Source organism: Atractosteus spatula, chromosome 4 (genome assembly GCF_055471065.1).
Source record: "Atractosteus spatula isolate fAtrSpa1 chromosome 4, fAtrSpa1.hap1, whole genome shotgun sequence".
Classification (NCBI taxonomy): Eukaryota; Metazoa; Chordata; class Actinopteri; order Semionotiformes; family Lepisosteidae; genus Atractosteus; species Atractosteus spatula.
Genome location: NC_142709.1, coordinates 6,673,545 through 6,701,179, shown reverse-complemented (window position 1 = coordinate 6,701,179; position 27,635 = coordinate 6,673,545). Strand labels below are relative to the sequence as shown.

The following is a 27,635-nucleotide window of genomic DNA, read 5'->3' as shown; positions in this document are numbered from 1 at the left end:
AGCTGACCATCGGCCTGTTAGCAGTCCTAGATATCAAGCATCATTGGATATATGTCTCAAATTGTACATACTGTATTTGTTTTTAATTGAGGAGTACTGACTGTTAAAATGTGCAAAGTGAAAGCACAAATTCTAAGAACTAATTGGTTAAATGAGAAGTACAGCAAATATATTTATTCCTTAAATAATAGAGAAAGAGTTAAAAATAACTATTGTCAGTAGATTTTTTTTTCTGTTAATTTTTGGCAGAAAATTCTTAAACAGAATATTCACTGTCCAGTTGCCAGTAGAATGTTTAGTCCTTTTAAAAGGGGAAAATAAAATGGTAATTGTATTTTTTCCTTATTTACTGCTAAATGTAGACGCTAATGATTTATTTGTCTGAACTTTTGTAAAATGTTACCAGAATAAAATAAGAAAAATAAATTCCTTTTTTGTAGACCAAAATTGGTTACTGTTTGATGTAGTTATTAAGCTACTTGACATAACTGCTTTCCCTGTCTTGCAGAGCAAACTAGAACAGAAATGTTAATAAAACTGTGATCATCAAAGTCCAAGGCATTTTCAGAAAAGGCTAGGAGACTAGAAAAAAGATGGTTGTGAAATAAACTTTCCTTCAACTTTCTAAAGCCCAATTACTACAGAATATATAGTCCAGGTTTAATATGTTGTTAATTGTGAATGTTTATTAAATGTGTTCTTGGTCAGTAGTGCAGTTTACAGGTTCCTATTAAAGTATGTCTGAAGAAATATTGTAGTAATTTTTTCCATTGTTAGAAAAAAAAACCTCTGGAATTTAATTTTAGTTTCTCTAAGGATTATTACAGCCTGATGTAAGACATCTAACAGAGTAAAATACTTTATTATACTGTAGCGACAGGAATACAGTCAGAGTTCAGTCTAATTTTAATTTTCAATAATTTATTCTGTAGTGCATTATACAGTTTAATAATATAACACCTTCGAATAGCAGTATACTTTGCAATCTCTTGAATTAAAATCAGCATGGCTAATATCTATGATTTGCATCTCCACATGCTCATTCTCAGACATCTGGGAAACTTTAATATAACAGCCTGGCTTGCAAGAAGAGTGATGTTATAATAAAAGAGAATTATAGTAAGGCCAGGTTATCGCAGTTAGGCGAAGCTGATCTTGCATACAGAACGACTGTCCGAAACCCAGAGGTTTGTTGCTTAATAAACTCATGGCAGCTTGTGATGCCTAGATGGAAGTTTGGAACCTTGGATGGTAGACAGATTGTTTTTAACTCGTACATTGACCTGAATCCGTCAATGTTGGTATGAAAATTGTACATAAACAAAGTTATGAGTGGGGACTGGCTGACTCTTAACAAGGAATTTAAGAGCTTGGCTTGTTCTAAACCACTGAATGTGGTGACTGGTAAGCCTTCCTCTGCATGTGTAGTGGTGGTTTGTTTGTCTTTTGGTGAACACAGCAGAATACTTGCACTTGATCTTCAGGTCGTCTGTTTGCTTCATTTGTTTTTCATGTGCATTCACAAGGGATAATTATACTTCCCTTTTTTTAAAGATTCGTTGAGTTGAAATGCAAGACTATTTATGCAGCATATGAGTTATTGTGAGAGATTATGTACTTGGCAAGTTTTACCTGCTCCATAATGTAATATTTAACTGGTCTGAAATTTTAAAAGTGGGCGATTATTTGTAAGCAGCTTTGGGCTGATCTGGGATTTCCCTTTACTGTTCTTGTAAAGTGGGTTGAGGCTGAGATTCAGACGTGATGCTCAGTATTATGCTTTTGCAGTGATTTGGCCAAACCTGTGTTTCCAGCAATGTGGATTTGTTGAATCATTTTTGAGGTCACACAGATAGCTGAGTGAATTGGGTATTAACTGGAGATAAGATGCATGAGTTCTGCATTGTTCTTCACTTATTCTTTCAGTCACAGCTCAGCACAAGGCTGATTTGACATAGTTAAGGGATATTGAACTCCCTTTCCATGCTGCATGATTATGGATTAGGATCCTGGATATACAGTATAAGATTGATAACAAACTATAGGATGAATATCAGGGCATCTTTTTCCCCCAACAAGTTCTATAACTCAGGTTACATTGTAATTTATGGTGTAATTCAGAAAGTCACTTGTCACCTCGGTTTCATCCGTTCCTTCCTTTCCAAGTTTCGTTCTGCGGCTCTGCTTTCACATGGGGAGGAGGGGTACTGAGGTGTTAACATCTCAGGGTTATTCAGAAAAGGAACCCATTCTGAGCGCATTGCCATTCCCTTGCCTGGCCTATGTTATTAGCTGATGACTGGGATTCTCCAGAGCTGAATGATTGCAGACATGCTATATTTCATTAGCCAGGGTGTCATGTGCATCCGCTGTGATTTGTCAAGTGCCTCTGCTCTTGTACCACTTTTCCAATCCATGCTAACTTGCATGTGGGCAAATGGCTTTGGTAAATGCTCCTTTAGGAAAGATTACCCAATCCTTACGTTCTAGTGCTGTTGGCAGGGCTATATCAGTGAGCTGCCATGAGCATTTGTAACTGTCAAAACATTGACAGTTACTAATTAAAGAAAAAAATCAATAAATATAGCAGCATGATTCAAGAGATGGCCATGTGCACACTGATGTAGAAGATAAAAAAGCATTAACTAAAGAAACTGGAAGGAAAGAGAACACTAGCTTACAGTACTGTATACAGTACGTTACATGGAAAATTAATGATCAAAGTAAAAACTTAGAATCCTGAAGCAATGCTCTCTGTGCTTTGCTCTCTGGTAGCATCTCAAAATCAGACAATTCAAGACAATTTATTGGCCTTCTGCGGCTATGCTTTCCAGTAAAACACTTGGTATTTAGCTGGACTCTTCACTGTAACCAATACATCTGCATAAAGGAGTGAATATGAAACATACAGTAGTGAATCTGGAAAAACCTTAAACCAAAACAGATAAAGAAAGTCATCAGATGTAAAATAAGCAGACTTGGCTGTTTTACTTCTGGAATGCCCCAAATAGACACCTTTTTGATTACAGTATTTTTAGAATCTTAGGAAACCTTTAATGATTTGTTTTAAATTACAGCTCAGGAGTTGCAGAATTTAAAAGTAAAGGACTGTAGTGTAAGCTAAGAAATGAAGTGCAGTTTCAGTCCCCTTGCACATCTGTGTATCTTTGCTTTTTTGTTATTACAGTACAGAATTCCTGAGTATTTAGGTATAATCTTGGCGTGTAGAATATTTTTTGCCTTTTTTGAAAGGCTCGAAAATTCAGTTGCCTGGCAAGTAAGATCATGGCAGTAAATCAGAAAGATTAATGGCTTATTTGGCGAGTTTCTTTGCCTTTGAGATCAAGCACTGTTGATCTAAAACTTGATTTCCTTTTATTTTGAGGACTGGAAAACGCAAGATGTTTCAGCATTGATTTATGCACAAGCTTCTTAACCTACATATTCATCTGGCTCTGCAACGTGTAATTTTAAATCGCTACAGTAATTTTTATTAATGATATTTCAGTTGTACATCACAGCAGCATTTGTATTCTGATAAAAAACACGAAGTTGATCGTTTATCACGTCGGCAGCGTTGTCTCAGTATTTCTATCCGTTTTGTCTTCCTCTTTGGAAAATGCAGTCATATTGTGACTGAACCAGTGGTGGAGGGGAACAGTAAAAACGTCTTCTGCTCCGATTTAATTGAAACTTACACCCATCTGCCAGATGCCGGTTATTAACTCTGTACTATTCAGTCGATTGCTAGAATTAGTCTCTTGCAGCTAAAAGCAAGTAATAACGACTGGTTTTAAACTTGGAATTGGTGTTGAAATGAAGTGTCAAAGGTGTCCTAGCCCTAGTAGTATAAGAAAGATTTGATTTGAGATATTACTTTTGTCAAATCACTGGAAATGATCATATAAATCCATTATTGGCTCTGTAATTATTCTGAATAGAATACAGAAAGCTTAAAAATGGTCATTGCCCGTGTTCCTGAAAAAATAAGGGTGTAACATTGGAAAAGGATATTACACTCACATCTAGTAATCAGAGAATGATCTGATAGATAGAGTAATTTACACTACAGTGTTTTTGTCATCAGTGCAGAAAAGAGAGAAGCTATTTAATGTGATTAAGACTTTACTCTGAACTCAAGTACAGTGTGCAGGAAATTATAAAGTATTTAATACTAAGGAAGCATTGGCTTCATCAGCCATTTGTGATTAAGGCCATGTCTGGGGAAACTGAGGTGTACTTTTTTTAAAGTTTTTGAATTCCATATGCTGTTCTGTGTAATGATCTTAAGTTCTCATTTTAACTACCCCAGCTTCTGAAAAGAAGTCCCAGTGTAGGTTGATTGGAAACGGTGTGACGGGTTGTATCCGTATTTATAAGTGGCTATGGTACAAAACTCCTACCCTTTCCTGTGTACATCCCTTCATTAAAGCCTAAAGACAATTGTATTCTGCATGAGTAACTGACATGGCCAAGAACAGTCGAAGGAAGAAACACCATAAGAAAAATCTAAAACAAAAACAGAATTTCAGGATTATTTAAGGGTCTTTAAAAATATGCACAGATTTGGCAGGTCTTTCTTTCAGATCTTTTATTTCTTCAGATACATGTGCGTCTTTATGATTCCAAAAGTCTTCCCAGAATGCCCACCTCAGGACTCTGTTTTGCACTCCTTCAAAATTTAGTGTTTTTTTAGACTATATGCAAAATGTTCTGAGTTCAATACTGATATTGAGTTAGGCAATTTATGTTTATTGGTGAAAAATAAGTGATTTGGTTGGAAGCATTACAGTAGGGTCTCGGCTTCTGAAAATTTAACATTCAGAAATTCGCTTTTTCTCGGTTTTGTCTGGCTGATGGAAACTGGGATGGAAGAAAAGCAGAACGGGAGGAAAATGAGCTGAAGGTTAACTGCAGCTTTTAAATCAGCAGCTCAGCAGACTAGAATCCAGGGATTGAAACCCTGCGGTAGTTTGCTTGATATGCAATGAAATGCAGCATTCCGTCATTTTGGATCTCCAAAAATGACAATGGAATCGGTTATTTAAAGAACAAGCCAAAGTTTCACATTCCTGGCTCTTTCGAGGTAAGAAGGATACCTGACCATTTAAAGGTCAGTTTTGCTAATGCCATATAATAGAAAATTCAAATGCATTCAGACAACATTTGCCTTAATTTTATGATTTTACCTTAAACGATTGGGCTAAATTTGCTTGAATAATTAGCCTGTGAATTAAGTCTGTATTGTTCGTAATTGTATTAAGCATAGAAAAGCTACAGCACTGCAGTTTTACCTAGTCAGCATACAAGTAAATAAAAAACATGAGCGATTACAACAGACAGGGAGCCATTTGGAACCCTGCACTTTTCTGTATTACCAAAAGTCATCTGCCAGGTAGGTGTTTGTCCAGACTTTATCTAAATCTTTATCTAAATCGTTGAATTTTCTTTGCTGTGTTTGCTAATCCTCTTGATTGGGTATCATCTGTTTACTTGACTAGTTCACTAACCATCCCAGAATCTAACTCACTGATATAAATTAGAATGAGCGTGGTCCTAATACAGATCCTTGTGGTACACCGCTTATTAGAACATCCTATTAATTGCATTTACACCCTATCTGTACTCTGGTTTCTGTTTCTCAATTCTCAGTCAACCAATTCTCAATCCAAAACCCTTGTTTCTCTGAATTCCTACTGCCTTCAATTTGAGAAGGAATATTTTATGAGAAACTTCGTCAAAAGTCTTCTGAAAATCAACAAAACACCATCATATATTTTGTGTGCATCCCTTACTGTTGCTGTTTGTTCAAAACACGTCTGACAGGTTAAGTAGGCGAGATCTGCTTTTTCCAAATCAATGTGGAGATTTGTGTTTCTCAAGCTAACACCATGGCAGTGAAGTGTAGATGCTTTCCATAGTAAATGAGACCATAATGTAGCATCAGTGGACAACACATTGAGACAAAGGGCCCAGAGAAGTTCTCAGAATCAATTTAGCTTGGAAAGTGTGTCTGAGCAGATGCAATCTTAACCTCATGAATTAGGTATCGCACAGTGAATTACTAGTATCAGGAGAATATAGTGATAATGTGCAGAACCTTTTGGTAAGGCCTTTCATGTGATCCCAACCAATTTATTTTCCTGCTCTTCCCGATTGTGTTTTTATGAGCTGTTCGTTTGAGGTTTTCCTTGTGCTCTGTGTTGGCAGTGAACGGACAGCCGCGGCCCCTGGAGTCAAGTCAGGTGAAGTACCTTCGGCGGGAGCTGATAGAACTGAGGAACAAAGTGAATCGTCTGCTGGACAGCCTGGAGCCCCCCGTCGAGCCCGGTCTCACCTCCAGCCTGCCAGAGAATGGTACAGCAGCACCTGGGCACCGGCCGTCGTCTGTATTTAACTCCATATATTTGAGTCTCGTAGAGTCTTGTCAAAGATTCCCACTTCACAGTTAAAGCACACAGTACCTCTCACTCCTGCTAACAATTCCTAAGTGTATATAAATGGGTTTAGTGGAACAGGTGTGTTTTCCTATTAGGCTTGATATGTGCAGATGTCAACGTCGAAAATGCAAAGGTCAGTTGAAATCTGTTTCAAGAACTGTAAGCTGTTCACCCAGTACTGAGAATTTACACGGGTGTGGTTTTCTGCCTCTTCTTTGTGGTCACCTAAGCGTTGCAGTAAACAACATTGCAGTAAAAATCCACATTGCTGGGAAATGACATCATTTTCAGGTGGGGTCATGAAATAGCTTATCCAGCTGTGAGACAAAGGATGACTACAGCTCTCAATATGGGGTTTGTGTAAGATTCCATGGTTAGGTTAGAGCAAGTGTCTGGCGCTGGCTGACATAAAGGAAATTGGGATAAAGCTCGTTTTGCTGTCCTTATTTTAAACACGTTTTACCAGGTGAGTAGGGAATAGAAAGGTTGGAAATTCTGTTTTAGGATTTTCTGAAAGCTCTCTAGTTATGGGGTTAATTGGCAATTTTAACCCCATAATGTCCTGCCATGAAACAGGCTAGCTGTGCTTGGCGACTTCATTTCTCTTGTAGGTAAGTGAGTGTTCTCGTTCGGTGCTACAAAACCTGTGACACCTGTGTGCTTTTGCACATACTTTGCAGCCATCTCCTGCTCAAGGGTGTCCTAAGTCTGGGCAACAACACTGGCTTAATCTGGTCCTGGTTTTGTGCAAGTTCATGAGAAAGAGATTCTCCATATAGTCTTCAGAAGAGAATCTTCATTCATACATAGTGGGGGACTGCAGTAACCACCATGCACTCATTCATGCAAAGATTGTTTTTGTTTAAAAACACAAGAAAAACAAGAAACAAGAAAAACAGAAGCTAATTGTGAATCATGGAATTTTCTTGGAATCTTTCTGTGAGGAACTTTGAGTTTAAGGAAACATATGAATGTCATGAGTCATACAATATGAAAGAATCTCAAGAATATGTTCTGTGACTAAGGATGAACTAAGAAAAAAGAAACAGCTGGTTTTCTACATCAGATCACATCCTAGCATGATATATCTGAAAGAGAACGATAACCGTGCTCCTCTGAATAACTTAACACTATTGAAAAGCAATAAATACAAATTGGGCAAGACTAGTTCACCAAGGGAAGAGGACGTGTTCTCAGAAGTTGTGCAATGCTGAAGAATTCAAGACTGTTTTGAGAAATGTTACTTTCAAAGAGCCTGAAGACCTGCAAACACGGATGGTTAAGTGCACCAGTGCCTGCCTGAAATCTAGAATGGTCATCAGCATGAAGAAAAATGTGGTCTTATCACAAGACAGTTCTATTTATGCCACCAACCAAGAGTTACAAAATGTGTTTCATTTCCACTGTCTTGGCTACACTGTGAACCTTGAGAAGAAGCTTGATGCATGCTGTTGGAAAGCCTCCACGTTTTTTTTGCAAGATAAAGGCACATGTCTGCAAAGCCAGGCTTTTCGGTTCCAACCACAGTTGATATTTATAGTATAGATCTTGATCCTGGATCTTGAATGCATTATTCATCTGAGTCCTGTGTGACCTGCTTGAGACGTGCATCAAACTGTGTGTGTGTGTGGGCGCGCCTCCTAAAGGACTAGTGTCCCATCCAGGATGCAGTCCTGCCTTCAGCCCTGTGCTCCTCAGATACGCTGACCAGGAATAAGCAGCTTTCTGCAGTAATAATGAAGGGATACTGGGATCAGTACACAGGGGTCAGTCTGTGTACCAGATGAGTGCCTTTTTCTGGTTGAGCTACTCTGCAAAATCATGCCTCATTTAGTTTGAGTTACTGTTTGTCATCACTCGTTGTTGGTTTTCTTAAATGGCTTAATTAACTAATTGTAACTCTGACGCCCTTCAGCACTAGGGAACTTTGTTAAATTTGGTCAGTTTAAAGATCTTTCGTAGCTGCGAGGTCTTCACTGCTCAAGTCAAAATTACATTAATGTTGCTTTGTTTTTCATTGTTTGCAGATCAAAAGGGTTTTCTATTCCCTATGATTACATGTACTGTACATATGCCATATATTAAGAGAGACTCTGCTGAAGGTTTTTTTGGGCATGTGAATTCCCAAATCGCAGTGCAATTATTGAGCTGTACGAAGATAAGTAAAAAGTTCCACATCTGGGCTACAGCTTATTGTCAGTGGAACGTCTTTAAAATTAAAGTTTTCTTAATTTAGTGGTTTACATTAGGATTCCATACCAGCAGCATAGTCCTTCAATTAGATAAATGCATTTATTACATGATGAAGTGCTATAGATTGATGCATATTGTAATCCTGCATATTAATTTTACTTAAAATCCAGAGGTTTAAGTTGGCACTCCCAAACAGGTGACTGGAGATACATGACAATGTGCCAGGTATGAAGTGTAGATTAATTGAAAACAAAACCATACATTCGACTTTAATTTCACATTGGTGAAAGATGAGCTTTTAATGAAGTATGCAGAAACACATGATTCCGTAACCATAATGTGCTCACAGGATTTTTCCAGGTTGAACTAAAAAGACACAAGATTTTTTTCAACTTGAGAGCTTTCTTTGTGAGCAGCAGCAATGGAACATTTTCGCAGCTGTGTGTTTTAGCAGCCCAAAATGAGCAGTTTAACAGCACAGGAGGGAATGCATTTGCAGGGCAGAACGAGCAGATATTTTAACCAGTCTCTGCTACAAAGGATGTTTGAGTACAGTCTGTTACTCAAGCAGCTCCCCCCCATTTTTCTCTCCAAGTGCTTTTTAACACTTTTCATTCTGGAATGGATAAAGAAGCAATCTACTCACAACAGTGTGGAAAAGCCTGAAAACGACTGAGCTACTGAGCATAGTTTTCTTGCACAGTTGCAACAAGGTAACTATTTCGTTGGGTGTCGAGGCTGAACCTGGTCAGTTTTGCAATGGGAGATTTTGCATGGAAATCAAGTTGGCTGTTGGAAGTGGTGTTGGTGGACCAGTAAGTGACGCTCTTTCCCCTGGATCAGAACTTGCAAACCGGAGCTCCGGTGTGATCGGGGACATCGTGCTGTAGGACGTGCCTTACGTGACTTCTTTCTCAGTTAAGAATCCATGGTGCATTTCAAAAGGGTGGGGGCGTTAACCCTGGCTACATTCTGCTCTGGGATTGTACTTCTTAAAGTTGCCCCTTGAGTCCATTGATGGAGCAATTTTTCGCTTCCTCTCCTGACCTGCTGTGCAGTGGGCCTGCTGGCCCATTAATGGCTGCCATATGTCACCCAGGTGGGTCCTGCACTTCAGGGGTGTAAAGCACCCTTTTTGATGCAAAGCACTGCATAAATATAAGGAATTATTGTTCTTTTCTACATTTTTAGGGAGTACGTGATTAATGCCATTCAAGAAATAGGCCAAGTGACGTTTTAAGCTGATAGCCCCACAACACCCCTTTTGCAGTGTTTCTGTTATTTAAATGGAAGAGATAACTGATCATCTGATTCATTATGCAGGAGCTTAATGAATTGCAGTGTCCTTTATATGGAAATTAAGGTTTTCAAAAATTAGGTGCAGCTGCACCTAATATATTTTAGTGAAGACCATGTATATCTGCTTTCCTATTTATACGTTCTTAATTGTGCAAATACACTTCACATAAGTATGCACTTACAGTATGTTCATAAATGTGTACAACATGTACCTGTGTGTATGTTGTGTCTGTTATGAATAAATACTGCTGTGATTTAATCATGTTTTTCACTGACCAAAAAACATATGTTGTCAATGTACAGATGGTGTTTATGTGGAATATACCCAGGCGGTCTTCAGATTCACAGGCAACTCTGGACTCTTTCTTTTTTTATATGGCTGCGCCTAATTTGTTATAAAGGCTGGAGCAGGTTTTTATGCCCCTGAAAACTGCGGTACAATTTCCAGAATGATCTCAGGTTACTCTTATTGTTTGTTACCTTGGTTCATGTAATGTCTGTCTCATTTAATGGCACGGCCAGGCAGCACTCTGGTGGTCCGTTGGCATTTATTTTATTGTTTTATTCATTTGTCCCAGGAGTAGAATATGTTTATTACCCCCAGGAGGGAAAATTCGAGGACGTTTTTGTATTTTGAATTTAAGACTTGACAATAAACAGGAAGAACTTCAAGTGAGTTCAGCTTGAAGAAAGAAAAAAAAAAGACAATACCAACAGCAGTAGTATCCACACAGGAATACTAACTAGCCCAGGAAAAAGTTTACGGTATTTGCAGAATAAAGCCCAGTATTTTATATGCAATGCCAGAAATGCGTTTTAACAGAACATTTGGAAGTGTAGAATATAAAGTTAAAAGTGTTGACTTCACTTGAATCAGGTAAATCAAGGGATGCTGCCATGTTCACCCTAACAACCACTTGCGTCGTCATCTACCTGCCTCTCACCTGCAGACTAGGAACACCTGGAGTAGGTTTTTGACCACGCCTGGTTCAGGTGTTCTTCGGTATAAATACCCAGGTGTGACCAAACTCGGGGCGTTACTGAGTTTAGACGCTGAGAACCTCCAGCTTCGTTTCTCCGTTTTCCCGAGTTACATGTCACTGAGACACTGACATCCATTTGCTTGCCTTTTACCTCTCCTCCAGGTCACCCCCTTAGCTTGGTTTGTTTCCTGTGAGTTCTCGGCCCTGAGCCTTGCTCGTTTTGTACTGGGATCATCCCTTGGCTTCGTCTACAGTGTGTTGTCTTGGCTCTGACTCAAGCTCATCCCTTTGACCTATCTCCCGGATAACCCACGGCACGTTACCCTCCAGTGTCCACCCGTCTTTAAACTTGGACTGACACTCAGGCCGCAACTCTTGAATTCAATCAATCAATTAAAGTTAATTTATTAAATGCACAACAATACAGCCTGCAGTAGCAGTTGCTGGCAATGAAATGTCTTTTCTATGAGCTCGCTGGGGGGGGGATAAAAATCACAAAATTAAAGTTACAAAATGAGGTTACATAGCGATAGATAAAAGTGATAGAAATTGAATGAGATAAACTCAGACAAAACTCAATATAATAGAGCTGCTATGTGTCTAGGGTATATGCAATATATTATGTCCAAGTAGTGCAGTATGCCGAATACAATGAAAACTGTATGTCCATGTAGCCAATATTCATCTTACAGCAGGCCGAGCTTCTCTAGTTCGTGGTTCTTGGTCTTGGTACTGCGCAGCTATGGGCAATTCCCTGTATGCTGCTTGTGGGTTCCCCAGCTCGGCTGCCTCTCACCTGGCAGAGTGGGTTCTCCCGTGTTTCTGGATCGTGCTACAAGCCCCACCGCGGTAGCGCATCATTACAGTAAACTGAAACTTGTAGAGCACTAGCGGGACCTCAATTAGAATATTGTGTGTAATTTTGGTCAACTTGATGCAAGCAATAAATTGCTGCCCTGGAGTTCATCCATAGAAAGGCAACCAGGTATATTTCTCATTCCTCATTCCCAAGGAAATATACTCCATTGACAGACAGGAAATAAATCTTAGATACTAGATACTGCAAGACTACTAGGGTACCTGATTCAGATACTAATAATGTCAACCTTATGAACGTCTTCACAGTGAACAGTAACGTGAACATGAATCAGATGGCACGTATAGAAACTAAGGGAAGTGTATTTCAAATGGAGAACAGGAGGCTCTGCTTTACATGAAGGTGTTTGGGAATCTGGGACAAGCTGCCCAGCGATACTGTTGAAGTGGATACCATCATTTCTATCGAGAAATAACTGGATGAGATTCCCAGATCATTTAGCTTCTAAAAAACAAATTAGAGACTGACCCAGTGGTCTCCCCTAATTTGTAGGTTGTTTTCTTACTTGGTCTTTGTTTCCTTTCCACCAGCTGTTGCTCAAGCATCCGCCTGGAGGCTGCTTCACATGGACCCGTTATTATGCCCAGTACCCCAGTATTACCCTACTGAGTCCTGCCTTTGTAAAAGGCTTTACCCAGAGCAGCTCTGAGAATAATGAGAAACAGGTTTCAAACCAATAAAAGTCCTCTGCAAGAAAAAAAAAACATGTTTAAAATGCCTGGCTACAGTAAAACCTCACATAATGATATGTCAAGTTTTAGCTCCTTTTGCTTATTTTATAAAACATTTTAAGTGGAAATTAGTTTTAACTTGCTACGTTGCATAGGCAAAATTCCTTTGTAAGGCTATTCCACTGCATTATTTCAATCATTTAGAAATAATGCACAGCAGTCAGTCAGTGTAAGCTGTAAATGAGCTGTGCAGATGGCATAACTTCATTTCAGTAAGTCTGGTATTTCTTGTTTTACCAATCGCATTGTTATATCAGGAAATGAATTTAAATGCCTGTCTCAACTGTTTTACCTTTTAGTACCTTGTTGTGCGTCTGTTGTCCCAAACATGGATACAGTTCTTACCAGCCGCATTGCTCTAGGCTGTTGCCACTAAACATTATTCACATGTGGCAATCTGTTTGGAATAAGTGAAATAAACAGGTGTACTGCAGAGTATTTTGTAATCAATTCCCTAATGTTGATGCAACGTAAATGAAGAAATATCCAAGAAGGGTCATACATATTCTTGTATATTTTTTAAAGAGGTCTGCAGTATTTACCTGGATATGCTTGTGCATCTGTTAAATACACTTTCAGTAGTCTTCCACTCTGAAAAAGAAGTTGTTTTGCGAGATGCTGCGTTTGAAGTGACTTGCACTTAGGGAGACGTTACCAGATCTGTCAGACTCTTGTTAACTGTTCGAGTAGACAGTACCGTGGAAAGTGGGGATCGGCCTCTTATCATGAGGTGAGTTAGCCCACAACCTCCTTCACGGACCCCGTTTTTGCAGTTGACCGATCTTGATGTCCCCGTGTCCTTCATGCTCATTTCAGAGGCGGTAGATGGCAGAGAGGGGAAGCAGGTGGCTCCTGACTCCACAGGCAAGCAGCCCATCCCCGTCAGTGCTGCCAGCATGTCGGCCTTTGACCCCCTGAAGAACCAGGATGAAATGAGCAAGAATGTCATGTCCTCCTTCGGACTGTCGGAGGACCAGGCCTCAGGTAGAAGCCGCTGCTTGACCTTTTTTACGCGTCTTCAGACGAGTCATGCAAACTTTATTTTATGCAAAGTTAATTGAGTCAAAACCTGTTGAAAACGGGTTCAGAAAAGAACTTACAAGCTTGGAGCTGTGACTTCGTATTCACCCATTTTGTTTTTTCAAATGGTCTCTTTTTGAAAGAGCTTTACCAACTAACATCCACAACGCAACCTAATTCGTATATTTATAACAACTATTTAATGTGTATTTTTAATTTGATGAGAGTAGCCTAAAACCCTCCCATAATTTGGTGGAATGGTGATTCGTTATTAGCATAAGGATGTTCGAATACAGTCCAATCTTGACATTAAACAAAAGATCCAAAACAATTGTGTAATAAAATGGACCCATTTCACAAGGATTGTTTGTGTGCGTTGTTGAGAGTTGTTTCCCCCATTTTGTTGGATTTGATTTTCACAGCTCAGTGAAGAGGAAAAAAGCTGGTAACAAGTAGAGAGGGACGGGAGAGTTCTTGTTTTAACACTAAAAATATATTTTTATTCTGGATTTCAAAATGACACAACGGAGCTGCAAACAAAATGAGGCTATTGGGACCGTCTAGCTTGCTGGTAGTTCGGGGCTCTGTGGATCCCCTCCAGCCAATTCTTGAAAGGAGCCAGGGTATCAGATTCAAGAAACATGGCTGGGTATCATGAAAAGGTTCTATAAATGTCTGAAAAGACTCTTGGAGCATGTTACCAGAAAAGCGATTTTGGGCAAAGAAACTTACAGGTATGGGTTTTTATCTATTTGAAACTGTAAAGGACTTCACATGACGTCTTCTGCAAATTGGGAAACTGGTTCAAGTTAGACGTTTGCCTTGAAATAACCCAGTATCTGGGGATGTTACATTTCAAGTATATTTATAAACCTTTGGTACTGAGCTCCTGCATGCTATTTTCCTTTCCTTACCCACATGGATTCACTTTTCTTCTCTCTCTTGTTTCTCCAGTTGGAAATTGTCATGACATCTTTTTTTATAGAAAGAAAGCATACACTTGACAACGTTGCAGTTTGCCAGCAGTACTCTTCTTTCGGAATTTGTAAACATTTTGCCAGTTCCACTCACACGTTTGCTTGTTAAAAACCTGCTTGACTGATAAAACTGTATTCTATTAAGATCTGCTATTTTTTTATGGAGTACCACAAAAATAAGAAAAAAGTTGATGTTTTAAATTATTTTTATAAGACAATTAGTTGGTACAAATCACACCTTAAAAGTGCATTACAAACAGTTGTTAAAGTAACAGACAAATGTCTGACATAATATAATAACCATGCAATTAATCATTAGCAATGGTCACTTAATTTCTGTCTGTCTTCATGATCTCTACATGTGTTATGGGCAATAAAGTATTTATATATGGTTTTGCAGTCCCTATACTGAAGTGTTACAGAGACTTTTCCTTTGCAACTTAGGCATAGATAAATTGCATAGTTCAGTTATTGTATACACAAATTTGAAAAAGGCAGCAGTACCATTTTTAGTAATGTCGAATGCTGTAGGACGAGACTCAGTGCAGAAGCGATCTGAAGCTTTTTCCTGAGAAGAGAGGCGAAAAGGTTCTGCCAGCTCTCTGTTAGAGGCGTGCTGTTATCATCATCATGAAGCCCGACGAGGGCTTGGCAAGGCTCGGCAGCTAGCGGTGGTCTGGACTGTGTAACTCACCCCTGTGGTCTCCATTCTCCAGGCCCCCCCAGCGCACCAGTGGAGGAGCGATCGGGGACTCCCGACAGCATCGCCTCCTCTTCCTCTGCTGCCCACCAGCCTGGACACCCCCCTCCTCAGCAGAACCAGTATGGAGGAGTACAGCCTTCGCCCGCCACCATGGACGGTCAGCACCCTTGTCTGTACTGGTTCTCAGCATTACTCATGTTCAGAGCTTGACCAAAAAACCCACACAGAGTGGGACTCTGGGTAATGCTTCAGGCATTGTGAGTCTTCGTTACTAAGGCTTACAAAAGGGTTGTTTTTTTGTTCACCAACATTTTAAAAGAATTTAATATTATATAAGTAGGTGCCAGTCCCACTGCTCTGCATTATTAATTTACAGACATCTTTTAATGTAATTAAATTAAATTAAAAATCACAATGCCACTTGACAGGATTTTGACAGAGTACACAACAGCAGGGCAGAAAGCTGCGCTGCCACAGTTTGAAATATTTCAGAAAGGTCAGACGTAACTCTGAAGTGTTAAGGAAAGTGCTGCATTTTTGTATGTCTGTGAATATTTGTTATTTAATGATAAATTATTGAATCATTTCAGAAATCATTTTAAATATAGTCTCTGCAGAGCTTTAATACACATTTTATTTCTTCTTAAATTTCCATTTTTATGTAATTCAAAGTTGAGGCCAGACAGGCCTTTCTTGTGCATTGTTCACATAGTGTAGTCTACTTCAGTGATCTCTATCTCTTTCCATTAAAATGCAATTACTGACTAAATTTCCATTCAGTTTTCAGCACCAAAATAAGCCCGCGTTTTGCTTCCATCTGTCATGTAATGGAAAAATGCTTCATAGTCTGTTTGGCTGAGTGTTTTATCCTTCCCATTATTAAGCTACATGGTGTGTGAGGAGTTATTTTGTCTCTACCTCATTCTTCGTTTTTTCCACCGGAAAATGGTTTGCTCTGAGGCAATCACCTTTTCCTTCGGACGAGAATAAGGTGATGAAACAGTTAGTTTCTACTGTACAGTATTTTGGGACCTTTTTTAACATGTTTTTAAGAATGATGTTTTTCTGTAATGGGTCAGAGCTTGCAGACCTTAGTGGAACACAAGTATCGGATCCAATTTAGTGTTCCTGCACTGCAATTGTCTTAGAAATTTTTTTTTAATTTCCAGATAATTGCGTACAGCTGCTGTTGTTGAGGAGTAGTGCTGAGCTTTGGGGGTTGATGCAGGGTTTTCATGCACTCTACCGTATCTTGTAACCACTCCATATTCTATTAAACTGGCAGATCAGACTTCACCCTTTTGAGATGAATACCAGTTGGCACAGGGTGTTTTTTTATAATTGAGACTGTCCTAAGACTGTAGCAGTAATCACTACTGTGCCGTGTTTGCACCTTTGTCTTTGCAAACTTTAAGCTGTTTGTTGCTGCAAGATTGTCCCACAGCCTTAGTGCCATACATTTCTTGTGCTGCAATGTAGAACATCTGTGTGGAGTGGGATTTTCCAGAAGAATGACTTGTTTTGCAGTGATGTGAAGTATTTTGACAATGAGTAGATGTCGTGTTTATGCTCAGATTTGCACACTGGAGAAATGTTTTGTGTTTTGCCGTTTCAGGCTTCATAGAAGAAAATGTATTGAGAAACATTTCAAAACCCATTATGAGCTACATTCCCTTTTTGTACTCAGATATAATTTGTATAGTATATTCAGTGTAAAGACATAAATCAAATTGAATGCAGTAATAATGTAACATTTAACACCTACACTCATAAACTTATTTTATTATTAGCTTTTTTGTAGTTATATAATTTGAAGGCTTGTTTCATGAAACACAAATTTCTTTTAAAAAAGTAATTTTTGAAACCAGTACAAAACAGATTGAGATTATTTAACTGCTGAGGTCAAATTCAGACTTTACACACCATACAATCCTCTAGTATGAAATTATCTCCTAATTGAATGATAGTGTCTTAATTATTTGAAATATTGCACAGGAAAGGATTACGAACAGAGGCCTTTGCCCTTGTAATTGTATTCTTGATATTTGAAGCATACCATGGTTTTGAAGATCCAGTAATTCTGTCAATATTATGTAATAATATTGAAGACTAATAATGTTTAGAAAACCTGTAATTTGTCTACAACCGAAGAATGAAGTTTGGTGACTCATCTGTGCTACAGATTCCAGAAAAATGTCTGTTTTGATAGTGCTTTTAAATATAAGCTTGGCTTCAAATATGGATTCTTTCACCAAAAAGCCGAAATATTGCAAAAGAACTCCAAGTGATGAAGAAAAAAAAGAAATTTGTGACATCCGTGTCTTGTGCTGGCAGTTTAATGAGGTAATAATGTCCCCCCTACTGGAATGAATCACGCTGATTCACCAAACACCTGTAATTCAAGTAAATGCATCCTTTAATTCTAAACAATTTGGTTTGCTTTTCACTCAATGATTGCTCAGCTTTTGCTAGGTTAGGTTTGTATGACAAAGTATGACACAGCAAGTATAAACTGTTATTTTCCATAAAATATTGTGACAACTGATGATATTTTAATTTTGTGGGGCCTTCTACGATTTCTGTAGTTAACCTAAGTATTGTTAGTTCTGTTTTTTTGTAGAGCATTATGACAGTGTTAAAAAATAACTTATTTGTTCAGCCCCCGTGTTTTTGAAAGCAAGGGCAGGATAATTTGTTCATATTGTCTTCAGGGAAGTATTTGATGTGCAGTTCAAACATGATCTCTGTAAGCAGTTTGACATCCTGTTGCCCATTTACGTGCATTAGGTGTTCCAGGGAAAGGATTTATTGAATGCTATATGCTATTTTGTTTTTTGGACCTCATTGCAAATTTTTATTCTATTCTATTCTGCTCATAGTTTTCATTTGCCCGTTAAACACAATAGCTAGGTACAGTGCTGCTAGAAAGTTTTTTTGTAATGTTCTGAATTTCTGCATAAACGTGACCTAAAATATGATCAGATCTTCATCTAAGTCATAAAAATAGATAAAGAGACCCCAATAAAACAAATAACACACAAAAATGACATTCATTTATTGATCAAAATTCAGAAAATTCTAAAGGGTTCACAAACTTTCTAGCACCACTGTAGTCAGTTAAGTCCAAATCTGTAACATACATGACTAAATACATCTGTAAGACAAAATGTTAATCAACAGTGTCTTATGTCAATGAGGATGAATCATATAAGGCTACCACGTTATCAACCTTGGACAATGGAGTAAAGGAGTACTATTTAAAGACCATTACAGGAATCAGCACAATTTGTGACACCCTGTTCTTAGAGAAACTGCTGTCCACTTACCAAGGAAAAAATGTTCAAACAGTTTGTGTAAACCGTATTTAAGGTCTTATTAGGTATGAGTCACTTCAACTGGAAAGAAATATTTGCAAATGTTGCAAATGAAGCTGCTGAAGGGAAAACACAGCCAAGACTGAATTAAAAAAAATAATTTCTTTACATAGATTGCATTTGTGAAACGATGTAGTTTAAGTGAAATTTACCAGTAGACAAAACAGATCATAGACTTTTTCCATTTTCAGTTTTCTACAAGAGCTTCCTTAGGACTTTCCAAAAAGTTAGAATAAGGTATTTGCAGTCACCATATTAGGGGAGAAAATGAGCTCTTAAGAAATATTATGTTACAGTGATTAAATATACTTGATTTCAGATTTTCACCATGTTGGTCTGAAACCCGTCCTTCTAATTTATGGTAAGAGGAAATGTTGATTTCAGCAGTTTCATAGTTTCCAGGGCTATGTATTATCTGTCGGGTTTTAAAGCTCTAAAGTTACCATTACACCTGTTACCTGGCAACCAATGTGGCCATGAAACCCTCATCGAAAAAGTTTTATGAGCAAAGTCTTAGAATCTGGATGGATACTTTGTTTTTACAAATACCCTAGGTGAAACTAGCACAGTTTATTTTCCAGCTCTGTGTTACAGCAGTTCATTTATCTGAAGATCTGCAAAGTGACTTCAGAATTGCCTGCTGAGTAATTCATTTTCTAATCTAATGCTTTTCAATTCTTGAAAAAAAAGTCTGTTATTCCGCAAGGAATGATTATGATGGGCATGTAATGGCTTCTTGAGGGATACCACATCTGAGGTTACATCCAGAACAGGCAACATAATTCGTTAGTTCTTAAGGCACCAGTAAGGCAAGATGGCTGGTTTTCCGAACATATTTCTTTGGAGTCAATAGACCACTCTGTACCGCAAATTTAAACCAAAATGTAAAATGGCAGCTTAAGTTTCACAGTTTTTGGAGCTCGGTCTGTTGGTTACAGATTCATATGTTCATTTTTCCAAAATAGTCCATTTTGTTCTAAGGCAGGCCTTTATAGTAAATGAATTTCTGAAAGCTGGCAATATACCCCAGAGGATTAAAGTGAAAAACAGAGCCCTGAGGTGAGGTAAGGGTTTTGTGGTGAGCTTTTATAGTCCTTTAAACAGATGAGAACGCTTGGGCAGATGGACAGAGAAGAAGGGGAAGAGCCAATGGCTGATTAGACCTGTTGGAAAAGTGAATCTTCATGTGAAACACTAAATTAAAAACATGTACACGTACTGTATGTATAGACACAGATTAGTAAGGATGGTAACTGCTGATAACTGAAGCCAAAATTTTCCTAGTTAATTGCAAAACAGACCTTGAGTGCTTTGGAGACAACATTGCCAAGTGTTGTAGCCGCACAGCTGTAGTTAGGTTACCCTCTCTCCAGATATGATTAAACCCTATTCCTTCAGTGTGTGCTGTTATGTTGTTGTTGCGGTGATGTAATTGCTACTGTTTCATATAATTTTATTTTTATTTACTAACTGCCAGTGACATGATAGTATTTTAGATGGTAGATTCCGGTTAACCTTTAAAAGATGTTTTTTTTTCCCTCAGACTAGATGCTGATGGCTAATATACAAGTCTGGATTTATTTTTTTTGTGGTAACTTGCTGCTGGTTTGATTGTACTAAACATTAGTGTTTCAGTTTCTGAGTTAAGCGTCAGGTGTGAGTGTGATTCCTGCCGGCAATTCCATCATTACCATCTGAGTTTTGGTTATGTTTCTTGGAGCTGTCAGTAATAACAATAGATTGTTTTACTTGCAGCTCTGGCCATTTGTAGTACACAGGAAGTCTGTTTCTTTCCACAGTTCCATCCAGTGTTCAGTGTTGTCTGTTTGGCATAACATCACGTAAGAGCTGTTTAGAATATAAAAGCAGCATGGAAAGGCCAAGGAACGTTATTTAGTCTTCAGAATCCATAAGCTTTATTTCTGGCTGAAGTATCCAGTTGATTTTGAGATTAAGATTTAAAGACCTGTGTTAAGGAATATTTTGTAATCAAGTGCATTTTAGAGTGTTCTTAGCACGTTGCATGTTTTTAACTGGTTTGCAAGTATACAAATGTGTGGATAAATACAGTAATCAAAATCACTGCCGAGTGATGTTAGTAAGTCTTGAGTGAGAGCCATTCTGAAAATGATGCTTTCAGCAAGAATTCACACATTGCAAACAAGGCAGAGGTGCCAGTTTGCTAACAATGATTATTACGTTCATATATCTATGTATTTATAAACCCTTTAAAATAGCAACCGGCAAATATGAAACATCATTCAGATTACATGGTATATGAAAACACAAATGGAAATAGATGTTTAGTAATATTTCTTTCTTTCGAAGAGCAATAAGCAATAGTACTTGGTCTTTGCAGAATGCAGCAATGTTTGCAGATACTGAAGATTCCACATTTGGCTGGAACTCCCTCTGATTTCTTGTGCTGTCTTCCCACTGTTATAGCTGTCTCTTAGCTGTTTTTCTGTGTTTGGTTTGCCAGATTTTTGCAGGGGTCAGCTACCTTTCAGAAGGGGCGCGACCAGAGTTGGCGCATGTGCTTCGATTTTACGGATTTGCTTGCCTTGGATTTTTTCATGTCTTTAATAGCCCTACTTACATTTTGATTAAGAAAAAATGTATTAAAATACATGAATATCCAAAATGATAGTTAATATGCATTTTGTACCACTGATCCTTGCCCTTCCCGATGCTTTAAGCTGCACACAAGCCTCTGAGTGAGCAGTTATTAGCCAGCTATGGGAGGGACAAGGAACTGAGTTCATGTGTGAAAACACCAGTTCACACAGGTACCATACGTTGATTCAAATGCTGAAAAAATTCTCAAATTGCAGTCTTTTAAACATCAGTGATTTGAAATATCTTAGCATTTTCCTTGCAAACTGAAACACTTTGTGTTTTAAAAATAGATGTTTAAATGAAAACAATCACAAATCACCCTCAACAAAATGCAAAAAGTTTGTCATCTCCAGGTGGTTTTGTTAAAACTCTTTTGAAGTTCCAAAAAATTAAAATTGAGCGAATATCAAACTTCGAGCTGACTTAACTGTGGTGCATTTCAAAATCCTCAACACCCATCCACTGAAACACTGAAAAATCCACGTCCCTGTTAGCGAAGCTGTCTGGTTTAGTCAGAAAAAACACTGGGCCCAAATGTTAGAAATCCTGATATCTGACAAAATGTAACCCCTTTTTCATTGTGCAGTTTGGGGTAGTTTTGACCTTTTTTTTTCTAGACGATGTCCATGCATCAAGACAGTCCACAATGAAAATCGGTCCCTTCCACAGCTTTACCATGCTTAACTTTACACCTCAGTGTGAAACATGTTACCGGCGTTACTGATTGCGAGCTTTCCTGTGACAAGAAGAGTTTAGCACTGCTAAAAATAATGCAGTAAATAAACCAAGTGAATTGTTTTTTCTTTTTCAAAGAGCTTTAATTGGGTAGCATGTTGTAGAGAATGACAGAACATCCAAGCATAATTATTAACATTTTTTAACTTACTTTCTTTGTGGCTCCCTAGACTTTCATTGAACGTGCCATTAAAAATCCCTTTGCGTGCGGATAATGGACCATGTGCTGTAGGATGCCGTCCCCTGCTCTATGCAACAAAGCTGAGGCTTAGCACTCATTTTCAATTACCATGGGTCTCAGTGAAGACAGTCTGGACTTAGTTTTCATTCAGCAAGCTTTGTCTCCTTGCCAGATGTTTGCTTTTAGGAGTAACAGTCTTATAACACCTTCACGTGTCTCATGGTTTCTCTCATTCTTGATGATCTTTTCAGTGTTTCAGTGTTTGTAGTGATGATTCAGATGATTAAGATAGACCCAGCATTTAGCTGGTTTCATTATTTAAGAAGCTTAATTATTTTTATGCCAAGGCTTAATTCAACTTGTATAACCATTAAGAAATTGAAGTTCCCTCATTTAAGTAACCTAACATTTACAAAATAGTGCCTTTTTCCTAAAATAGATCCACTTTCTTAATCAGTATAGCAGGTTGTGATGGTCTTTCCCCCGAGTTCATCCCCACTTGATGTATTTCTGGTGTAACTTGAAAAATGTTTTCACGTGAAGACCGAACCTCTACATTTGTCTTTGATAACATGGGAGATAGTTTTAGGTCATTTTTTCTGGGTCCTAGTCAGTCACAAATATACACACAGATTGTGGGACTGAGTGGCTCCATCCAGTAGGAACTAATTGCTTGTCGAATACATTTTGAACCTCTTTTTGCTGTCATGGTATTTAAACCTGGCACTGTTGGAACATTGTAAAGCAATGAGCACTTAACTGCAAAGATGTTCCATAAGAGGAAGTTTGTTGGAGCTGCACAACTTATCAGTCTTTTCCTTCTTGTTCAGGCTGAAGGGTAGAAGTGCCATGGAAAATATTACATCCGTAATTTCCTGAAGTGTCCATGAAGTGTTGGCTGTTTTGCATGTTGTACAGCATCATGGCAGACCGTCCAAGCAAACTTTTATTTTTGGGAGTTCCAATGTCTTGCTGAAACTCTCAAAAATAATTTTCTTTCCCTTTACTATGGAGATTCAGACTGACGTGCAAAATTCCGACCACATGAAAGATGATGCCATAAATCTGCTACATGGAAATTGCTTCAATACAGAAAATAATGATGGTTGGTGAGTTTTACCACCGTATAGAAATGTGTAGTTAAAAACACATAAATCAGGTCTGACAACCATACACTTTTACACTGAGAAAATGCAGTAACAGACGAGAGAGACTTCTGACCTAACTTATGATGGGCTTCTTGGGGAGAATATGGGACGGGTATTTCGGGTGCTGCATTTATCAGAAACTAAAGGAAATCTGCTCACACGTCATACACGGCATGTTAGAAGAAGACAGAAATTCAAGGTCAGTTTTCGGTTAGGTTGAAGTTGGATGGACAAACTATAACTGTAACTCAGCTGCTGCTTTTGCCAGTTAAGACTGACGTTCTTCCCTGTATTCCTTATAATCATATGCACTGTATTCAGCTCTTGTTACGCATTCAAAAATATTTTTTTTAAATCTCATTCATGTTTTATGTGACAAATATTATTGAGTTTGTGAGTTTATTGGTTTTAAGCCCAAGACATTTAAAAAACTAAGAAGCCTAAACCAGAACCCTTGACAAGAATATGGTTGTCGCAGTCCAGCATGCATTCCACCTTCAAAAGTCCAATTAGCTTTAGCCACACAAGTAAACACAGGAATTAATAACGGGAAATAATAGCATCCAGCATAAGCGCAGTGGATTCTTGGTTGTGTAATTCTGAAAATTCCCTTATTCATAAAGAAACTGTCCAAATTCCCAGCAGAGGTTCATTTTAGCGTGTATAGAAGGGATGTTAAAGGAAAAGAAAACTTTGAGAAAGTTATTCTGATTTTGGATCTCTTAATGCACCTGAATAGTAGAAGTCTTATTCAGAAACTTTAGTTAGGTCACACATTCAATGGCTTCCACTTGCGGTGGTGTGTTGACACAGGTATCTAGACATCTGGTAATTATGATTAAGTATTAAAATGGGCTCCATATTAGCTGTGAAGAAGTGGAAGCTGTCTTTTTTAAATTGTTATACAAGATGGATAAATTTCCCAGGTAGAGCTTGGGAATAAAATGAGACATTTCATCACCGAGCTGCTAGTCAAAACACACAATCTTGCAGTCCTGTTTAAACAAACCGGCTGGTGTTTACCAGTCTTTTATTTTCTTAACTGTTCTTTTTTTAAATGTATATGAAGTTTTTTAAATACTTTGTCCAGGCAAAATGATTTGGAGACCTAAATATACAGAGTAAGGGAGTACTGTCATCTCCTCTTTAGTTTGCCTTCTCTTGGACTGAGCTGTAAAAACAATTTGGCAAGTCAAAAAAGTTGGGACAAGAGAGAGGAAAATTTAGGCCTGCAAGTTTACTTGGCTTAATAATATTCACTAAAGGCTTTTTTTAATTTTGAAAGGGTTAGTTTGAAATTGTTTTCAGTTTTTTGAACCAAGGTATAGTTTGAACAACAGGAGTCCTTCAGAAGTATCCAGACTCCATAGCAGTTCTCATATCTTGTCATTTTAAAGCTTGCGGTTAAGACAGTTTGAAATGGTCGTTAACATGGTATATAAACAACCTACTCCACACATTCAAAGCTCCAAAGAATGAAGAAAACAGGAAATTTATGTGAAAGAGAAATGGAAAAGTCGTGATTGCAGAAGCACTGCAACCCTTTGCCTGTAGCATTTCCTTAGCAATCCACACAAGTAGTTGAGTGGCTTCTGTCATCTGTGTGCAACAGTAATGGTTTATATGACTTCAGAACACAAAACAGCTGTTGCTGCGAAGTTCCGCGATCAAGTAGTGAAAAAGGTTCAAGTCAAGGGTAAAGTCATTGAAAAGAGCAGCACAGGAGAAGGGTACAAAAAATATCAAAGTCTCTGAATACCCCTGTGAGCACAGTCAAGCAATGGAAGTTGCAATGTACCGCACAGATGCTGCCCAGATCACACTGCCCCCCCCCACCAAACGGAGGAGGCTGGTGAGGGAGGCCACTGGGAGCCCAACGACAAGTCTGGACAAGCTACAGAGTTCAGTTACTAAAATGGGAGGAAATGGGCATCTATGAGCAATATCCAGAACATTTCACAAAACTGCCCTGTATGGCAGGGTGGGTAAGACACTTTCTTCATTCTTTTGAGCTTTGAATGTGTGGAGTAGGTTGTGTATATAACATGTTAACGGCCATTTCAAAGTGTCTTAACCTCAAATCTCAAAGCCCACATAGGGATTGCAGATTCCAAGTGACCTGTAGGCACCTGGAAAAATGTTGCAATTGGTGTCACAAGAGACCAGATTGGAACGTTTTGTCAAATGTTAGCTAACACAGCACGTCTCCCTTTCAACGCTATCCTTACAGTCATGCCTGGATGTGGCAACGTTATGCTTTGGAGATGCTTCTCCTCAGCAGAGACTAATAGAGTAAGCTTGTTAGGCTTAAAGAAAAAATGAACAGAGCAAGGTACAGGCAATTACTAGGGGAAAACCTGTTTGTCTGCTGAAGGTTGAATTTGGAACTAAAATGTAGCTTTCACCAGGGCAGTGATTCAAAGCACAAGGCTAAAGCTTAATAATAAGAAAGTTAATGTCTTTGAGTGGCCCAGTCGCAGTCCTGCCTTGAATATTATTAAGAATCTGTGGAAATACTTGAGGACTGCTGTCCATAAACAGTCTTAACAAACCGAGCTCGAGAGAATGTGGGCAAATCTACCAGGGAGAATAGGCAAAATAATCAGATATTGTAACTTCTGTGCCAATTACCAACAGCAATTTTAATGCCATGTGCCTTTTAAGAATTTTGTGGTTTATGACATCTTACTTCCTAGTCAGTAGTATTTTTCTAATTAAAATCATGAGTGAATAAAAATACTTTAGATATGGTTAGGTTAAATAACAGCATGGTCCTCTCAACGCTTTTAAAATGTAGTAGTGAAGCATTACTTAATGTGGATGTTTTGCTATTGAAGTGCAGAGCATTTTCTTGTGGTGAACAGTGAATAAGTCCGTAGTAATTTGGTCAACTTGATTTTTTCATTGTAACCAAGCAGCCACTTGTTTTTCCAAAAACTTTGAATTTGAGAATCATACAGGCATTTCTGAGCTCCTAGATAACATGTAAAATTCTTTGAATCTGCCTCACTGGGTATCCATCTCTAGACTGTTTAGCTTAGCCACGTAAAACACAGAAAAATTGTGCAGACGCCTTCTGCAATTCCCATTAGTTGTTGTGGTGCAGGATTTTTATCAGCTTGCGTGTTGGTGGGGAAACATGTTTTCATTAAAATTAATGTTAATCCTTTTCTCCCAGACCATAATCGAAATGACAGTGATGTAATGCGATTCCTCCATGCCAGGCATACCATGCCGGCCCAGAGAAGCCGCAAGACATTCCTCTACAGTCTTAACTTTAAAAGCTGATGAGTCACATGACGTCCTGTGCAGTCCCTTGCTTCTAGGGGTTTGCCACCCACAAACTGTAGAATACGTTTCTCGGCAGTGTGACTGCTGGAAATCTGTTATTTTTTGTGGAACTGAAAAACTTTGTATCTGACGTGAAGTGGGATGTTTGGTTTTTATAGCTGTTCATTAAGCAGGTGTGTGTGTGTTTAATTTATATACTGAAGTACCTGTGACCTAGCCTTGCCACAAGAGTGCCTTCCTTTGTAAAATATGATTTATTGTGGCTATTTGTTATAGAAATACAGCTGTTCGTGCTACTGCTAGTTGTCAGCAAGGAGAACAACTCCATATCTGACGTTTTTTTGTTTTCCTGCACAACATTGTCATTGAATTTTGCCCATTGTTGCATTATGGTGTCTTGTAGGAACTGTAACATGTAATCTTGGCTTCAGTTTTGTATATTTCAGTAGCGTTTGTGTGTTGCGCTGGCGTCTGCCTAGGTTTGCCTTCTAACCTAACCTAACCCTAACCTAACCCTTCTACAGTCTTTCACGGCAAAATTTCCGTTTTCATGCAACCCTTTAAAAAGCAAGTTTATCCTCACTGTACACACAAGCTAAGTCTCCATTTAATAGTCCAGGAATTCTGTTTTGTGGCTGACTGGCCCTTGGGAGTTCTGGGAAAGAATGTGGGGGGACAACAACTCCCAGAGAAGCAGGATGCTCGGACAGCGCTTTCTTGTGAGGTTGTCACGAACTGGAAAATACTCCCCTGGAACTAACTCCAGGCAGGTAACCACTGGCAGGTGTTCCAGGAAGTCCTCGGAGAGAGAAAAGCCTTGGCGTGGGAGGGGATCAGAGGTGCCATCGGAGAAGACAAGACAAGACAACACTCTGACAGAGGGTGGCACTGCTGCAGGAGAGGGAGCGGCTGTGCCCTGGACCGACTCAAGGCGGGAGGTGCTTCCTGGGTAGGAATGGACGTCATGTGACCTGAGGGGACAGGAATGATCTGGAACCGACAGAGGAAGGAATGAGAGATTCCCGCGCCAGCAACTTCAAAGGAGGTACTGGGCGTGTGAGGAA

General features: G+C 38.7%; 1 protein-coding gene across 5 annotated transcripts in view; it reads left to right on the top strand.

Annotated features, from left to right (window-relative positions):
• Positions 1-27,635, top strand: part of tfg (trafficking from ER to golgi regulator) — a 62,272-nt gene that overhangs the window by 22,912 nt on the left and 11,725 nt on the right. For all 5 annotated transcript variants that reach the window (XM_088915014.1, XM_088915013.1, XM_088915012.1 and 2 more), the window contains exons 4-6: positions 6,211-6,357; positions 13,340-13,507; positions 15,237-15,380. In XM_088915014.1, coding sequence (XP_088771140.1) covers positions 6,211-6,357; positions 13,340-13,507; positions 15,237-15,380 — 459 coding nt within the window. The remainder of the gene's footprint in view (positions 1-6,210; positions 6,358-13,339; positions 13,508-15,236; positions 15,381-27,635) is intronic.